The sequence below is a fragment of the Selaginella moellendorffii genome, unplaced genomic scaffold (assembly GCF_000143415.4).
Source record: "Selaginella moellendorffii unplaced genomic scaffold, v1.0 SELMOscaffold_49, whole genome shotgun sequence".
In the NCBI taxonomy this organism is placed as follows: Eukaryota; Viridiplantae; Streptophyta; class Lycopodiopsida; order Selaginellales; family Selaginellaceae; genus Selaginella; species Selaginella moellendorffii.
Genome location: NW_003314310.1, coordinates 1,305,233 through 1,324,396, shown reverse-complemented (window position 1 = coordinate 1,324,396; position 19,164 = coordinate 1,305,233). Strand labels below are relative to the sequence as shown.

Here is a 19,164-nt window from a genome sequence, read left to right as displayed (position 1 = left end):
GGACTCCACCTCGGACTCCAACTCGGGTCCATCTCGGACTCCACCTCGGACTCCAACTCGGGTCCATCTCAGACACTTCCACGTATCATGTGTTGGTCCTTTTGGGTCCCTTTTTGGAGCCTCACTTATTGCTCGGTTCATGCTCGTTCCTTGAGCACTCTGTTGGGAGTTCCACTCCCGCTCTCAACCTTTCAAGTCAGAGCCTTTTAGTCCAAATGTGTTACGCTCGTTTGGCTTTTGCTTCGACCACTACCATGTGGCACCCTTTCAGCTCCACTTTGGGGTTTAGGGATTTGTGTCTCACATCTAGGTCTTACTTGCTTTTGGCCTCACACATTTCCTTCAGTTATTCTCCTCCAGACTAGGAGGATAGCTTTGCACTTTCTACTATGCCTTAGCAAGTATTCATAGGGATAAACCTATCCAATAACCTAGGGAGTGGTTCCTTGATCGGGGTATGCTCACTTTATAATCCCACACACTGAGATTAGCATTACTACTTATGGGCCTCTATATGCCCATCACTAGCCTTGCCAAAATCCCATTTTAGGCTTTGTTCAATTCGGGTAGATGGACTTCTCTCATCTTCACAACCTTAGACTTTTGAATAGCACCCTCTATCCATTATTCACTAAAGACTTAATCCCTTGGGCTATGTTTATTACCCTCACGACACCAAACACCACCTCTTGGTGTTCTAGAGTGTTTTGATATCCCAATGATGGCTTTATTTGACAATGAGCATTCCCTCTACGACATTGACTTACTATATTGCAACATAAGCAATTTATTTCCCATGAGGATATATCTAACTTCCTTATCCTAGAAGTCTTAGATAGTTACCTTCTACCAAATTAACCAATTATTTTGCACCTTTTGCTTAGTTGCCTCATAGTTGTCAAATCCTACAACTCATTGTTGGTGCTTTCACACCTCCATCATTACTTGGGCATCACACTCCAACCACATGCCTTCAGGCTGTGCCATTCCTATTTCCATTAGGATTCCTTTGGGAAGGGGTTCTCATGAACTCGCCAACTTGACCCTAAGGCATCACGCCTTGGCATATTTGGTGTCTCCACACCATCGGCTCCACGAATCTACTTTTATGACACTTTTACTTGTGTTTAGGTCCTTGCCAAAATCAATATGATTCTTTCTCATGCCAATTATCCATTAGCACTACACTATAAAGTTTACACACAACTTTGTGTTAAAGTTGTTTTTTTCTGGGAACACCTTTCCTATAACTTTAGTATGGCACCTTTTGCCATCAATGAGATACCCACTATTCTCATACTTGGATCTTATGATCTTCCCCATTTTTCGTGGGGCACAACACACCTCAGTCCAAATGCTTTTAGCAATCCCTTAGGACCATTCCTTGACTCCACTTGAGTCATCTAGCATTTTTGGACTTCATAATCCAATAACCCATAAAGTCTTTTTTTGAGGTGCCAGTTCGCTGGAATACAACTTTTTGTATTCCTATCCTACTCACAAGGACCATCTTTGCAAGTGTTACTCCAACACTTGATTTTGTTCTCTGGGGGCAACTTTTTCCCCTTAAGACTATTTGTCCATGTGATGAGAATACCAACTTATCTTCTAAATACACCCCCAATTCCTTGGGTTATTCCAGCATTTATTAAAGCTAGCCCCAACTACCATTTCAAAGATTTGTGTCCTCTTCCATATTTGACCTCCCATTGTCATTAATTCTGGTCTCACATTTATGAGCACCAACCTCAGTTACATGAGGATAATCTTGTGACTCCTTTATTGCTTTGGAGTCTTTATCTTTCCCGAATCCCAACTATAGTTGTTTACCACAACTATATTAACTATTTTACTAAGTCAAACGCTCATTTGGATCACATTCTCAACTCTCTGAGGAAAACTTTATACTGTTCCCAAGATCCCAAAGTTGTTCCTTATTAGCCCTTTTCCATCCACCACATTGCGCATAAGTTCACGCATGAACTTGAGTGGGGAGCCATGTCCTCTCGACATGCTACTCCTCGAGGATAGATCCATACCTAGGACCTTCCAATTAAAATACAAGTGGTGATATACTTGGCCACCAATAACAGTCAGATTAAGAGACAATTTCAATTCCAAGTTGTAAGCGATTAATTTTTCCATTCTACTTTAATCACTTAACCACACCTCTTACCACTTAGAGGAGTCCTATTCATAACCTCCATAAGTTCAACTTAGGACTTAGGGCTTGCTATCCCCGAGAATGGCATCTATACCACTCAACCTTTGCACTTGGTCCAAGTGGTCCACATGTCCAATCCCAAGATCAACACCCCAATGTACCACTAACATATCAGCCTGTTATGCTAAGGCCACGCCCCTTCACCTTGGTTACACCGGTGGTCTAACACCACCTACATCAACATCCTATCTCTCAGAGACTGGGCCATCCATCCATGAGTGATCATCCCAGATCCACTCCTTAGTATCCTTAGGATGCTCACAAGCATGGAGAATAGCCTTCCCCAATATCCTTTTTTCGGTCCCCACCAAGTCCCTTTCTATTCCTGGGCATGTTCACCAACACTACCACTGGATCAAGGCCCATAGGCCTAACCACTAAGTCCCATGGTCCTCTGGGACTTCCTCTTCACATGACCGTATCCTTGGTCTCTACACCAGAGGGCTACTCCTCTTCCTTTTCACAGTCTGGGACTTTGGGACAACATTTCGGAACACCATAGCTTTACGCGTACTCTCCCGACCTTCTGCCTTTGGGTGCTCTAGCCATGGGCTTAGAGCGAGGTTTCATTGAGCCACACCAGGTATCCAAGTAGGTAGTGCCACCCACACTTGGACTGGGAGCATCAACCATTTGATCTCCTGAGGGAACTAGAGTTGGCTCTTGAACACTTCACCAAACTACCCCACTTGTTGGTCCATAATCACTTTAGCCTTGGACTTCCCAGTGGTCATCCCATCACCCAACAACTGAATATGGCCTTCCTAGGCCAAACTAGCTCCACTGGGCTCTAACCCCCACACTCTCCCTACTATACTTTTGGAGCCCCCCCCCCCCCCCCCAACCTGGGGGAAAATCGCTTTTGGCTCTCACCCAACAGCCTATATTAGTATTCAGACTCAAACTTCGGACTCGAACTTGGACTCAGACTTGGACTCAGTCTTGGTCTTGGTTTCAAAATCAAACTCCCCCCCCCCCCCCGGGGGACAATCGCTTTGGGCTTTCACCCAACAACCTGTATTAGTATTTGAACTTGGACTCAGACTTGAACTCGGACTCAGTCTCGGTCCTGGTTTCGGACTCGGACTCAGTCTCGGTCTCGGTCTCGGTCTCGGTCTCGGTCTTGGTCTCGGTCTTGGTCTCAGTTCCAACTCGGACTTCATCTCAGACTCCATCTTGGGTCCATCTCAGACTCCATCTCAGACTCCTCGGGTCCATCTCAAACTCTATCTCGGGCCCATCTTGGACTCCATCTCAGGTCCATCTCGGACTCCATCTCGAGTTCATCTCGGTCCATCTCGGGTCCATCTCGGACTCCATCTTGGATTCCATCTCGGACTCTTTCATGTGTCATGTATTGGTCCTCCTGTGTCCCTTTTCTAGAGACTCACTCTATTGCTCGCTTCATGCTTGTTCCTCGAGCACTTTGTTGGGAGTTTCACTCCCACTCTCAACTTTTCAAGTCGGAGCTTTTAGTCCAAACGTGTTACGCTCGTTTGGCTTTCACTTTGGCCACTACCACATGGCACCTTTTCAGCTCCACTTTGGGGCCTAGGGATTTTGTGTCTCACAAACATTTTCCATGTGTCAGTCCTTCTTGTGTCCCTTTTTAGAAACTCATTCAACAATTACTTTGTACTCATCCCTTGAGCATTTCATTCAAAGTTCCACTCCCACTCTCAACTTTCTAAGTTAGAGCCTTTGGTCCAAACATGTTACGCTTGTTAAACTTCCACTTTGACCACTACCATGTGGCACTCTTTTTACTCCACTTTGGGGCTTAGGGATTTGTGTCTCACAAACGGTTGTGGATCAGGTCTCGTAGATTGTACACTTCATTTCAACTGTGAAAATAGTTAATGCGAAGCAAGTAGCAAAGCTCTTTTTCCATGAAGTGGTATGAGTTCATGGTCTTCCCAAAGAGATGATCTCAAATAGAGATTTGAGATTTACAAGGAAGTTTTGGGGCACACTATTCTAGTTGTTTGATACCAAGTTGAAATTTAGTACAGATTATCATCCTCAAACCGAATGTGTGAATGCTCAAGTTGAGGATTATCTGCAATACTATGTCAAAGCAAACCAACGTGATTGGGTTGAGCATTTGGATACAGCAGAAATCTTTATAACAACACATTTCATAGCACTATTGGCTGTTCTCCATGGGAAATGTTGCAAGAGAATGCTCGTGGGGTGCCTCAACAAATTGTTGTTCCGACACCAATGTCCAAAGTGTTGGTCTTGGCCGTTAAGACTTATTTGGAACAGCTATGCCAAAGTTGGTCTAAAGCTACTGAGGTGATGGGTAGAGCTCAGGATAGGTATTGATGTGATAAATATCAGCATTGTCAAGATGTATCCTATCAAGTGGGAGATCAGGTGTGGTTATCTTCCCGGAACTTGAACATTAAGGGATCTTTGTCTCAGAAGCTATTACCAAGATATGTTGGACCCTATCAGATGTTGAAATAACTTGGTGACGTATCATATCAATTAGATATTCCACAAGAGATATCCAGACTTCATGATGTGTTTCATGTTAATTTACTGGCCCTATATTATGAGGATCCTAGTTGCTCTAAGGATGTCTATCCAGCTCTAGATGTTATTGATAGTGAACCTAAGTATGAGGTTGAGGCTATTCTTTTGTCTTGTAAGACACGTGGTGGTTGAACCAAAGAAAATTTAGTTAAGTGGAAAGGTTATCCATCTTGTGAATCAACTTGAGAGCCTCATAGGAATCTTATGCATGCTCGTAAACTTGTCATGGAGTACAAGAATCTTAATAAAGAATAACTTTTGTAAATCTTGTAATAAATCTTGCAAATCAATAAAGTAATACATTTCTATATAAAATCAAAAGTTTCGTTTCTCTCATTCATTAGTTTTTGGATTAGTTTTGGCAGGTTGACTTTAGCACTTTGGTGCATGGTCCAATCTATAACCATGAAGATAACTATTATAGACTGATCATAAGTCCCTGCCTCTCTCTTGTTAACTCATTTTTAAAAAGGGGTGTGGTCGTGTAAACAACTTCATCTACCAATTTATAATAGTTGTCTAAATCTTCCCAATGGGGTTGATTTCTTGCTTAGGGGAACTTGAGCCTTTAGCTCTCTCCTTATATCCTTGCAGGCATGGATGTATCATTCCTTTATAAGCCGAATGGTACTTGGAGCAGTAAGAGTGGCTAACTCCATTAGTCATTTCCTTGTTGGTGACGGCCAGAGGGTGTTTGAATCTTAACGTCTTTGGACGTAGAGGAGATATTGTTCTATAACTCATTTTAAGTCTGTGTATTTCCCATATAATGTACTTTTCATTAACTTTTGGAGTTGTTTCCTTAACAATTTGCTAGACTCGAATATGCATTGATAAGGACATCGATCTTTCTTAAGGGCGGAAGAGTGTTGCAAATGTGACTTTGGATATCCAAAGATACTTGTTAGCTAATCCTTATAGACACTCTCTCCTTATTGCTATGACGGTAGGAGGTCAATACTATTGGTTTCCTTTATGGTCTCCACTTAAGCTAGTTGAGAAACTGGTTAGCACATGGTGCACTTAAACTGGAAAGGCACTAAGGAAGGAAATCCTAAGTTATCATTAAGTCAAGCATAATTAACACGGTGATGAGAAACTCATGTTGTTGGCTTGCATTTGCTAATGTTGGGAACCCCTATAATATTGAGATTAATTCCTCAATATTTGCTAAATGATAGCTTATTGTATTTCCCAAACACCCTTGCTATCATGCCTTATGTGTTGGTTATGTTCTAGATCCATATGCTATTTATGATAAGTATCTAAATTCACCTAAGAGGTATATCTATGGAATGTAAAGAGTGTCCTAAACCTTATGGTGTTGTTCCTGCTTCTAGATTCGCAATTTAGTGCATTCTATATTTAGTAAGTTTCATGCTTGTTCTAGAGACTAACTCCTAGTACTAAGGGAGGCTTAGGGTGAAAACCCAAAGCATGTGTTCCTTAGAGGGGGGGATATAGAGGGTTCCAAATGTATAGTAGAGATATTGGTTGGAATGCATGTCCAACCCCCTAAGATATTAGTTTATCTCCTACTGGGCTATGTTGCTCCTTGTTCTGCATATAGCTTGGTCTAATCCCAAACTCCATGCTGCTCTAGTCAGTGGAGTACCCTCCTCCTTGCGTTAGGCCACCGATATGCCAAAATTGTGCCAGACATTGTCTAACACTATTTTGCATACAGCTATTGGATATGAAGAGCTAATGTTGGATATAAAGAGCTAGTGCTTATGGGATTGTACTAGACCCTTCTTCTGTAACACAATGGGATTGGAGTTCAACTCTAAATTCAGGTGCGCTACAATGCACGACATCTACTACTACCTTACAATAGCAACAATACCAAGTCGATACTCAACCTCTAATCACCATCAACAATTTATCTTGAGGACAAGATCATATTCAATTATAGAAGGAAGACTGTACAAGAAATGATGAAACAACTTACTATGAAAATGTGTACAATCTGAAGAAATTCAAGATCTACTTTAAGAAGCCCACTGTGCACAAGCAAAAGGCCACTTCACAAAAGAAATTACAGCTCACAAAATTTTGTAAGTAGGACTCTGCTGGCCAACACTTTGGCACAACTCAACAAAATTTTATCAAGAATGCAACATTTGTCAACAAACCAAGTACATACCGAAAAAACAAACTTAAGAGCTTCATCCAACAACACCACTAGAACCATTTCAACGATGGGGACTCAACTTCGTTGGACCACTCATAACAAGTTCCAAGCAAAATAAATACATCCTTATAATGACTGACTATATGACAAAATGGGCCGAAGCTTAACCAATGAAGATTGCAATAGCAAAGAATACAGCAAAGTTCATCTACAAAAATATCATTATAAAATATAACCTATTTTGAGAACTCATCATAGATCAAGGAACACACTTCATCAATGAAACCATCAAGATTCTAATGCAAGAATTGATGATCAAGCACAAGGCTTCAACACCATACTACCCTCAAGGGAATGGTTAAGTAGAGTCTTCAAACAAGACAGTCAAGAACATCCTCAAGAAAATCATAAATACAAATCAAAAAGATTGGGACAATTGTATCCACGATGCTCTATGGGCATATCGAACTGCATACAAGGTTTCAACAAATTTAACATCATTCACGCTCGTCTATTGTTTAAAAGCCCTGAAACCACTCAAGTACATTATTCCTTTATTGTGAATGACAATACAATATGAAATCAACCAATCAATCAAGAGAAGACTAACAATGCTAAAAACACTTGATAAAGAAAGACTATAAGTAATTTGGACACTTGAAGCCATTCAAGTTTGAAGATAAGCAAACCACGATAGAAAGAGAAGGCTAAAGAAAAATGAAGAATTCAAGATCAATGATCAAGTACTCTAGTTTCAAGGAAACATCGAGAAAATCGGCTCCAAAATGAAGTCGAGATGGGAAGGACCATTCCTCATCCAAGAATTCAAAGCTCCAGAAATGGCAGCATTGATGGCGACCATCTCCAAACTATCAACCTCAACAAGCTCAAGAAATACCAATTGTACGACTCAAACATCATCAACAGTGACTTTGAAAAAAATGAAGATTTCAACTTTAAAGATCAAGAACGAAACATCAAGAAGAACTACAAGTATGAAGATCAAGAGATCAAGACTATGAAGACTCAACATTAAGAATTCAACACATTCAAGGTTTATAAAATTCAAGCTCAAGAACTCAACATAGTCAAGAAACACAAAGCTCCAAGTTCAAAAATCCAAAATAAGAAAGACTTTAAAGAATCAAGCTCAAGAAAGCAACATGAAGAAAAACAACTTAAAGAACTTTGACCAAAAACAAAACTTAGAGATCAATGAATCTTTCAAGACTCATCAACAGACATCCCAAAGAACAACATGAAGCAAGCTTCTCCAACACTACCACACCAACAAAGAGAAAACTTAAGAAAGTTACTACAAGGACTCAAACTCAACACTCCATGGCAAAGGGCAAAATCTAACCCTAGATACATCCTTTAGGGGATAGTATATGCGAAGACACAACACATCAACAACCAGCTCGCTAAAGAAAATGCGGAGCTTCACAGTGATATTCACATTCTGAAGGCAAAGCAGCCCACAGTAATGGAAGATGACAATGAAAGTGAGCACAACAAGGAGAATGGCGATGATGAAGAGTTCCATTAGCAACTCAAAAAATTCAAGGTTGAACTTGCAGGAAATTCAGCACCAACAAAGCCAACCAACGCAATGGAGCAATAGGAACCTTGAGATGAAACTCCGTTTAGTCATGGGAGAGTGAAGTACAGCAGATTAACCATGCATTCAAGCATTTTCTTGACAGTCAAGATTATGACCTTGACACTCAAGGTTATGATCTTGACAATTAGGACTCAAGAAGAAATGGTGATTGCCACCATTTAGGAGTAGTTAAGGGGAAGAGTTAGCACTCGACCCTTATCCCTATCTCTATTGTATTTTAGTTTATCACCAATGCACATCCATTTGCTTAAGACTCAAAATATTCTAGTGGTGTCAAGCTTATCCTTACTCACGACCACTTGCATGAGCTTTCTTGGGGATTGAAGGTCTCATATTAATTTCTAATTAACTAATGTGTTTGGTAGCTTGTTCCAAGGCAAGAATTAATGTGCCAATGCAAAACCAATGACATCGAAAGCCCTCTATTGTTCTACAACCATAGTAGCAAACCTGTGCAGCTAGTCACAATCACAAGCTTAACTACACTAGAATTCTTCTAGTTTTCACTGATGATAACTTTAGATGTCTAAAGTGGGACCAAACATGTGGAGCATTTGAATTGAGTGCAAAATTGGTATGGGATTAGACACGTAGAGCATTTAAACCAAGTGCAAGCTCAATGTGGTTGTGAGAACACACATCGGGGGGCTAGCAACTACCTCAATGTAAGCTTCTGAATTTGGATTTATCCCGCTCTCTTGATACCCTACCCCTTGGGTTAAGCCCAATTAGAGAAAATTAGATCTACCAAATGTCGATCAACATGTGGTATGATTCCTTTAGCTAACAAAAAGAGTCAGATTTAAGACCCCTTTAATACCAAATATAAGCTCTTAAATTTAAACTTCTTAAGAGGTTACCCAACTTAGTATTACTCAAATCCAAGGACATTTAACCCCAAGTATCCCAAAACCTTTAATCAATTGAAAAGGGGAGTGCACTCTTATTTATAAGCTCTTTCCTTCTATATTCGAACCTTTATAAATCATCTCTCAAATTATTTTCTTTGGTTGCTTATATTCAAGTTAAAATGAGGATCTACAGAGGCTATGAGTAGGACTCCTTCAAGTGGTAAAGGGCATGATTAAGTGACTAAAGTAGAATGGAAAATTTAGTTGCTTACACCATATACTTGTCCTACGGAAAGTTAACACCCAAGGTACAACATAAAATATCACAGACAAGTATATGGATAAAATGACTACTTAAATTCAAATATATAGAAATAAGCCCTATTTATATGTATAGCCAATACCTCTAAATATAACCAAAGAGGCTAACTAAGCATGATCAACATTTAGCTGAAACTAAAGTGAAGATTATGAGATAGACTTATATAAGTACACAACCTCCTAATAGACAAGACTAATATCTCAATAGCAAAAACTAAATTCGATATCACCATCCTTAGCCAAGGCATAAGGCTAAAAAAAACTAATTCAATATCAATGAGAGCTCACTACTCTCATAGAGTTTAACGAAATACAAAATGCAACTTGCCACCAACTATATCATTATTGTAAACAACAAAAAAGAACGACTCGAGAGATGATCCATGAGGGTTCAAATATAGAGGGAAAAGGCTCATAAATAAGAGTGCACCCCCTTTCCAATCGGTTAAGATCTTGGGATATTTGGAGTCAAACGTCTTTGCGTTTGAATAATACTCGGCTGAGTGACCTCTCGGGAAGTCTAAATTCAGGAGCTTACAATTATAATAGAAAGGTATAATGGTCACCTTTCTAAAAAAGCACCATAGCTACTTTTCTATGTTAAATCTAGACTCTATTCAATCTAATTGCCTTAGCCCTAAAAGTTAATATTCTTTTTTAGGCCACATTATACAAATTATGTACTAAAGTCTAAACTAACCAAAGTCAACTCTATCCCCTTCACTAGTTTGTAATAGCTTTTGAAAACAAAATGGTTTCCAAGCAAAATGATTAGCAAAAGAGCCATTGAAAAAGCTTAAGAAAATTTATGGAAAATTTTTCATCCTAGAGAAAGAATGACTCTTAGTTTAAAATTACAAATTTTTAAGACTCAACCAACTTCCTCCTACTTAAAACTTCATATAAGTTCATCCCAATACAAATTTTTATGACCTAACAATATGCTTAAGTATGCAACATTATGCCTATATTTTTTATATCTAATATCAACATTTGCAAATGCTAATGAATACCTAAATTTTGATCATGAAGAACATATCTTCAGATGTCTATATATCTTTAGATGCCTACTCAAAGTGTAACTTTAAGTTACCAATGTGCCTCAATCACAAGCCAAGCACAAACTTGTGAAAATAGTATATCTTAAATCCATTTTGTGAGCCTAAGTGAAAGCTCATACAATATAATATGAAAAGGTAACTAAAATCCATACCCAAGGGATGCATGCGAAGCTATAACAATCAAATGTGTACCTATTCAGATCATTATTTTCATTTCTGCATATGTAATATGACTAGTTTCTCAATCTCATTGGATAATCTTTTGATACTAAATATAGTACGTGATTTTCACCCTTTATCTTATTGTGATTTACTATAGAATAACCATGGAGTGCAATGTAACAATTGAACATGTGGGCTAAGAATAATAGAGTAGAACCTAAGTTCTGGGGCTTTGGGCCATTGAATGAAGGCACAAAGCTAAACTCCCAAGTTACAACCAAAAAGGGAAGGAATTGGAGCATAAAACAACTCTTGAGTGTATAACCCAAGGAGTGAAGGGACATGAGTATGGAGCAAAATTAGAATAGTCCTAAAGCATTCAGCATCCCAATGCCAAGACTAACACACAAAAAAAATTTAAACAAATTTTAGCACTATTTTAATATACCAATGGTTTAACGAGAGGATATGAGTACTTCGCTAATTAACATGGTATAGAGCTTGGTTTAGACCCAATCTGGACATAGAACAAGGATAGGCACACAAGCAGGGAGCTAAACTATGCCTTAGATTAGTTGGCCATGCTTCATCTACTATCCCTACTATACATTTGGAACCTCACACCTGTATAGGACTACACACTTTGGGCTTTCACCTTAGTCTTAAGAGTTAGTCTCTAGGACACCGTAGTCTCAGGAGTTAGTTTATGGGATAATCATAAAACTTCCTAACTAAGAAATGGTGCTAGATTACAAATTTGGATGTGGGAACAAAACCATGTTTAGGACAATCTCTACATTTTGTAGGTATGCTTCACTAATAGATCTAGCGGGTGTGGTTTTCACCCTTTACCCTATATAGATTTATTATAAGATAATTATGGAGTGCAATATGATAACTTAAGGGTTTTGGTGGCCACTAAACAGAGGGACAGAGCCAAACTCCCAAACTAGAGACAAGGAGCAAAGGAATTGGAGCATGGAATGACTCTTGAGTGTATATCCCAAGGAATGAAAAGACATGAACACTTAGAGCATTTAGCATCCCAACACCAAAACTAACATGTAAAATAGAGTTAAATAAAGTGCTACTAAAAGAATAACTTTAGAGGAATCACACCATTTGTTAAAATTGACATTTTGGAAGTTTAGTTTACCTTTGGTTGGGCTTGACTAGAGGGGTAGGGTGTAGGGCTCTTGTAACTCTCAGCTTATATTCACAAGGGCATGAACTTGCATGGAAGCATAATGAATTATAAACAACCAAAGAGAATGACTCGAGAGATAATTTATAAAGGTTTAAATATACAGGGAAAAAGCCCATGAATAAAAGTACATCCCCTTTTCAATCAGTTAAAGGTTTTGGGATACTTGGGTAGTTAGGTTTGAATAATTGGGTTTGAATAATACTCAGTTGGGTTACCTTCTAAGAAGTTTAAATTCAGGAGCTTACAATCATTAATTTAACACGAAAATTTAGGTACTTCACTAACTAGCATGGTATGGAACTTAAGCTTAGACTTAAGTTGAATGCAGAACAAGGACAACTATGTAAGTTTAGCTAAATTATGCCTTAGGTTGATCAGCCATGTTTGATATACCTATTATCCCTACTATACATTTGGAACCCCCCAATATCTTCATTGCCAGTTTTCCTGATAGATTTAATTCTCATAGGAAACAAGGTTTCAATGATATTACTTACAAAGGTCCAGCTGAAAAGATTAAAAGAAAAAAGTAAGGAAGATGGGAAACCTTGTTATGTTCAAATGGCCACCTCTAGTTTCACTGTAATGGTTGCTCAATGCATAAAGCTAATACTCATGCTGCTGTGGAACGCACTGTGGTGTGCCAGGTCCTTGGTGATATTCAAGTCATGAATCAGGATAACAGCTGTAAGGATTTCCAGCAGACACAACTTCCAATCCTCACAAAGGTATGATTGAACTCTTAAATGATTTTCTTGTATATAAAGAATCTCTCATGCGTTTTCCAGCAGTATAGGTAAGTGGCTTCCACATTTTTTATTCCTTCACCTTTCTGATTTGTTTCTCCCTATCACTATTGTTGGATGGCTACATAGAGTAGGAAAAGGAAGCCTCTGTTCCATAATTACTGGTCTTGTTGACCCCAAGAAAACTGATCTTGGGGATTCCACTAGGTCAAGAGGTCAAACCGTTATTGGTCTTGTTGACCCCCAGAATAGCTGTAATTATTATACACCTCCATGTTAAAGAAGACAACACCTTCTTTCTTTTGGCAAATTGTTGCTCATACCCAATCCCAAAAGATTGTCATGGCCGTGAGTGCATCCAGAATCTGTGTATATTTCCTGGGACGTTTCACCCAACTTTGTAACCATCCCAATAATCATATCTTATTTGAAGTACACTTGTAGTTCACGACATGGTTGAAGCATGAGATAAGAAGCTTCTCTCCTCGGAAGTTTGGAATGCTTGATCCAAATTCCAAAAGAGTGGTGTTTCAACATGTCCGATGCTCGCAGTCACTATGCCCTGGATGTCGTGGTGGAAACAGGGTCAGGCTTTTGTAAGAGATCATATGGGAATCCATCTTAACTCAATATTTTGCAGCTAATATATTAAATAAACACGAGCCAAAATCTACATAAACAGAAATACAGGTCCGATAATCTAAAATATAACCTTTGAATACCACAGAAACTGGTGCCAGTCTATCAGCTCTATCAGGAGACGTTTTGTTATATGCGGAGAAGACTCTGGAGTAGATATTACGTCACTCGTCCATTCTATGAGGGATTCCACAGACGCCTTGAACAAACTTTTCTTCCAATTTGGGAGTCTATCGTTTTAGCGACAAATAAGCCCCAAATACCACTTCCTCAAAAAGATAGAACAATAAGTTGAACACTCTTTCCCTTCCATTTTCGTTCGTCGCACATCGGGCTTTCTCCAGGGTGAGAAGCCATGCGTTGTGTTGCCGGCGGATTTCCGAACTGCGTGCCCTGTCGCCTGTAGACTTTAGTTTGTCTTGCTCCCATGGATCTCGGTAGGCTGGGCAGCGATTTGCCGTTGGGGGACGTCCGGCGTTTCCATATTGAGAGAAGGCCGGTGCCGGTACATTTAAAACTTGGTTTGTGCCTAACCAAAGTTATTTTTATTTCATTTTTGAATCTTGATCTGCCCTGTTTTTCTTTCACGTATTTGCTGCGCTATGCCGGATCCTCCTTGTCTAGAGCTTAGTCTAGCCCAAAACTGGTTCTTCCGTAATGAAACGGTCAATCCCAAGTAACCAATGGGCTTACACTGCACTAAATGAATATTCTGCTGTTGGAAGTTATGCATAGCCTTGCTAGGTCAAGGAGCAGAATAGATAGTAAACATTGGAGATGTCAGCTACCTCAGCTTTAAATTATAAGCTCTGAGGAAAATGGAAGACATGGAGAGTGTTTATAGACCTCGGACTCTGTGTAGCAGCAAGCGCTCCAAGGGGACACCCATTTCCAACACGTTTGATCCATTTGTATGGGATCCTCCAAATCCACGGCGTGGAGGAGGCGCTTGGGTGCCTCCGACTCCTCCGCACCCTACGGAAGGGGTTGTGGAAGTGACGGAGGGCTTGGTAAGTGCGAAAGTTAGGGGAGGAAGCCCATCGTTCACCCAAAAATTGATGCTGGCGAGTAGGGACAAAGAGTCACTGCTGGAAGAAGCCCTACGTCTGAAACGGATGCTCATCGATCAAGCGTTTTATCTAAAGCGGGACAAGGTTCATGCATCGACAGTCAAGATTGAGAACAGGTGATTGTTTAGCTCCGAGCATTTCATGCTTACAAGAAATAGAAAGCAGGAAGCTGGAGAACGATATTAAAGACATGGAGATGCAAACGAACATGCCCTCGTACAAGACAAGTGGAGCAACTAGAGTTAGAGCAAAACTCCAAGGTATGCTTGGTGTTTTACACCGTAAGAAATCCTAAATGTCCTATGATTAGGAATGAAGATAAGGTACGAGGAGCTTCAGAACATCTGTGATGGCCAGCACGAAGAGATAACTCACTTACGGAGGGACGTTCGGATATCACACGCAAGAGTAAGCTAATTGTAAGCAGCAGAAGTATTAATCCAACTGCTTTTGCTCCACAGACGTATATGATACTGATTCCCCGCAGGAAATAGAAATGGAGCGGGATGTTTTCGTGGAGGAGATAGCCAAGCTGCAAAAGGATGTCAAGCGGCTCAAGTCTTTGAACAGTCAGCTCTGCTGCGAGAACAAGGAACTGTGTCGAATCAGAGACAGAGCAGGAGACCTAGAACTAGTTAATCACCATCTAGAGAATTGCATGGACGTGAGTGCTTCCCTTTTCTTGGCTCAAAAAGAACCGCTTGCTGTTTTTCAGGTTGTAAGCCGGGCCCTGGAGAGGGCCAACCGTGACGTCGTGACTTATAGGCAGAGGGTAACCGAGACGAGTCTCAACGCCAGAAGAAATGCCAAGCGGTGCAAGGATTTACAAGACCAGATTGCGCTGATGAAGGATTGCCTGCACAAGGAGAGACACGATAGGAAGAACCTGGAAGCCACGCGCGTGTGCCTGGAAGCGGAGCTTATTAAAGTGGAACAAAAGATCAGAGCTAATGGTGGGAGCGTATCGTCTCCTGGGTCTCCCAAAAGCAGCAGCCCCAGGTCAGCTCGAACGATATAGAGGAAGTGTGAGAGGTGGCCGAGACAGAGGTGAGGAGTGAAAGGTCAGCTCGGCCAACATAGTAAGTAGCATATGCAACCATCCGTGCACGAGTCAAAACTTGAACTGGTGTCCCCATCATTCAGCTGCTGCGGCTTCAAGCATGGGGAGCAGCTCCTGGTAGACAATGCGAATGGCGGGCCGAGCTGATGGCTCTGCTGAGATGCATCGCAAGGCAAGCGTTAGAAGCTGTTGCAGCTCCAAGCTGCCGGCATGCAGGTGAGGGTCAAAGCACTCACTGGACCTGTTGTGCGATACGAGCAGCTTAACCCACTCTGGGAGATCGACCGCAGTGGAGCCCCCAGAGATGACGTCGTCTGCAGCCTTGGCAGTGAGGATCTCGAGCAGGAGGACCCCGTAGGCATAGACATCCGCCCCGGTGGTTGGCTTTGGACGCTTGATGTTCGACAGCTCTGGAGCTCTGTAACCAAGAGCTGCCGCATTGACAAACTGGCTGGCTGTTCCCGCAGCGGTCATGAGCCTGTGCAGGCCATAGTCGGTGAGACGTCCACGCAGGTCGGATCCTTCAAACAAAACATTGGACGCCTTGAGGTTGCCATGCGCAAGCTTGTGATCGTCGTGGAGATAGCACAGGCCTCGGGCAATATCCGCGGAGACTCGTAGGCGCTGAGGCCACGACAATGGTGGATATCGGCCAACACCGGATGACTTCTCTGCAACGTAATTTAGATGTAGGTGAGCACCACAAGACGAGAACCGTACCTGCAGTTAAAAGTCGGTCCGCTAAGCTGCCATAGGCAACGAAATCAGTGAGGATGAGCTTCTCGTGTTCCCTGGGCCCCCAGTAGTAGCCCCGCAATGGGAGCACGTTGTCGTGCCTGATGCCTCCAAACCTTCTGGCCTCCATGGTGAATTCCCGCTTGCACTTTGCCAACCCTTCCTTGAGCCACTTGACAGTGATGGTATGACCACTGTCCAGTGTTGCTTTGTACGACGTTCCATGGCTGCTTCGGCCAAGAACCTCCGCTGGTGCTCGTGACAGCTCTTCGGCAGTGAAGAGCACGTCGCCATCCCAAAGGAAAAGATCGCCTGCTAGCTTGTCTGGGGAGTTCCAGCCTAAGGCACCCTCCTCCTCCCTCGCACTTGCTGGTCTCAGCGACGAGAAGAAGCCCTTTCTCGAGGGCAACCGTTTCAACACGTTGTCGTCCTTCTCATTCTCTACCTGCCGCTGCTGCTGCTGCTGCTCCTGCTGCGGCTGCTGCTGGTGATGGACCTTGAAATCTCTCTCCACAATCTTAAACACCGGAATGCCAGACTTGTTGTCACCTTGACTTTGCCGCTGCCTGTTGTAATAGACAAGGCCGACTATAGCGAGGGCTAGTAGCAAGGCTGCAGCACAACCGCCGAGGAGGCCAGCTTTGAGAGACGGAGACACTCGACCATTCCGCCGGGTTTTGTTGACAAGGCCCAAGGGCTGGTTGGCCTGTGGTGCATGGCCATTCCAGCTGGGGAAGCCATTGGACAGGAGCTGGGCGTTTCCAGGGTAGAAGGACGAAGGCGGGAACTTGGATTCTAGCTGGGACGGAATGGCTCCCGAGAGGTTGTTGTTGGAGAGGTTGAGCAGAGTGAGTGTAGGAGGACCGAGCGTTGAGGGGATGGAACCGGTGAGCTGGTTAGAGGAGAGGTCGAGCTGCTGCAGGCGATCGAGTTTGGTCACGTCCACCGGTATGTCACCCGATAGCTTGTTGTTGCTGAGGTTGAGAAACTGCAGGGTGGCCGTGAGGAGGCTGGAGGGAATAGCGCCATCCAGCTGGTTGCTTGCCAAGTCGAGAAGGCGCAATGGAGCGTCGGTGGCGCTGGCGGTCGGGACGGGAATTGTCCCGGAGAGCCGGTTGCTGGAGAGCTTGAGTGCTACGAGCGTGCATGAGTTGAAAAAGGTGGGGGGTATGGGGCCGAGCAAGGTGTTGCCGCTCAAGTCCAAGCTCGTCAACTTGGGGAAGCTTGCGAAGGCAGCAGGGATGCCACCCTCGAGCTTGTTGTTCGCAAAAGCGAGTGAGGTGAGGCGCAGGAGCTGCGCAGTCTGGCTGGGCAGTGCGCCCGAGAGGGAGTTGTTGCTGAGGTCCATCCATTCCAAGCTGTTGCCCCACGACCTCATGACGGACAAGTTGCCGGAGAAGGTGTTGGCGCTGAGGTCCACTCGGGCGCAGCTGCCAAGCCGTGGGGGCAGGCCGCCCGACAAGGCGTTGCGGGAGAGGTTGAGCAGGGTGAGGCGAGCAGCTGAGATCGTCCAGACATTCCCTGTGGTGGCCATGCATGCACACGTAAAGACATGTATAAGGCCAGCCATTCTTACCTGAGAGCCGGTTGTTGCTCAGATCCAGCTCCTCGAGCAGTGACGCTTCCGCCGACAGTAGCGCAGGTGGCACAAATCCCGTGAACTGGTTGGCCCGGAGCTTGAGAACCCGGAGCGAGAAGACAAACTCAAACGAGGGGAGGGAGCCGGCCAGGGCGTTGGCGCTGAGATCGAGGATCTGGATCTTGTTGGCGAAGAGATTGTTGGCGGCGTCGTCTGGTGCCAGCGGGCCGGAGAGCCGGTTGAAGCTCATGTTGACGTAGAGCAGGTCCGGGGGGAGAAGCGAGGCGATCCAAGGGAGGGGGCCCGACAGGCGGTTGAGGGCGAGGTGGAGGCTCTGGATGGCGGGCAGCAGCATCCACGAGGAGGGGATGCTGCCCGTCAGCTGGTTGGCGGCCAGGTGGAGGAGCTCCAGGTGCTGGAGACGGCCCAGCTGCGCCGAGAGGCTGCCGTTGAGCTGGTTGCCCGACAGGTCGCACACCCGGAGCAGCTCCAGCGCCGCCAGCGAGGCTGGGATGGGGCCAACGAGCGCATTGTTGCTCAGGTCGAGCTCCTCGAGTGCCGACATGCCGGTCAAGGCGTCGGCCGGGATGGGCCCCGACAGGCGGTTGTTGGCCAGGGACAGCCTCTGCAACCGTCGCAAGCCGCTGCCCATTGCCGGGATCATCTCTCCGTCCAGCATGTTCCCCGACACATCGAGCTGCTCCAGGAGAGAGAGGCGAGCCAAGTCGGCAGGGAGCGGGCCAGACAGCAGGTTGTTGGCAAGCGACAGGTAGACGAGCGAGTGGAGAGCACCCAGCGTATCGGGCAAAAGGCGGCCAGACAGTCCCAAGCCTTGGAGCTCCAGCCGGCTCACCCGGCCGTCCTTGTTGTCGCAATACACACCATGCCACTTTGATGGGCACCCATTGGAGTCCTTGCTTTCCGGCAGCCATGACTTGGTGAGACTGCCCAGCGGATCTTTGTCTATTCCCTTCATAAAACTCAGCAACACTTGAGTGTCGTCAACACTGGCACCTCTACACCCATGGTGCTGCACCGCTAGCAGCGCTGCCGCCGCCATCACCACCACCATTGCCCATTCGACAACCATTCTGCTAACCTCGTAGCGCCTCCCTCGCCTCACTCGCAGCAACACCCTTCTCTCCCTCGCTTTCTCTCACCTCACACTACTTAGTTAAAATATACAATCTTCTTCCCGCCCGCTTGTCCA

At 43.7% G+C, this 19,164-nt stretch overlaps 1 protein-coding gene across 1 annotated transcript; it reads right to left on the bottom strand.

Annotated features, from left to right (window-relative positions):
- Positions 1-15,484: 15,484 nt before the first annotated feature.
- On the bottom strand, positions 15,485-19,158 carry LOC9647931 (probable LRR receptor-like serine/threonine-protein kinase At4g20940). The gene is made up of 3 exons (XM_002981519.2): positions 17,952-19,158; positions 16,361-17,896; positions 15,485-16,311 (listed from the first exon to the last, which is right to left on the bottom strand). The coding sequence occupies exons 1-3, from the start codon at positions 19,042-19,044 to the stop codon at positions 15,716-15,718; spliced, it is 3,225 nt and encodes a 1,074-aa protein (XP_002981565.2). The 5' UTR covers positions 19,045-19,158; the 3' UTR covers positions 15,485-15,715.
- Between the last annotated feature and the right edge of the window lie 6 nt (positions 19,159-19,164).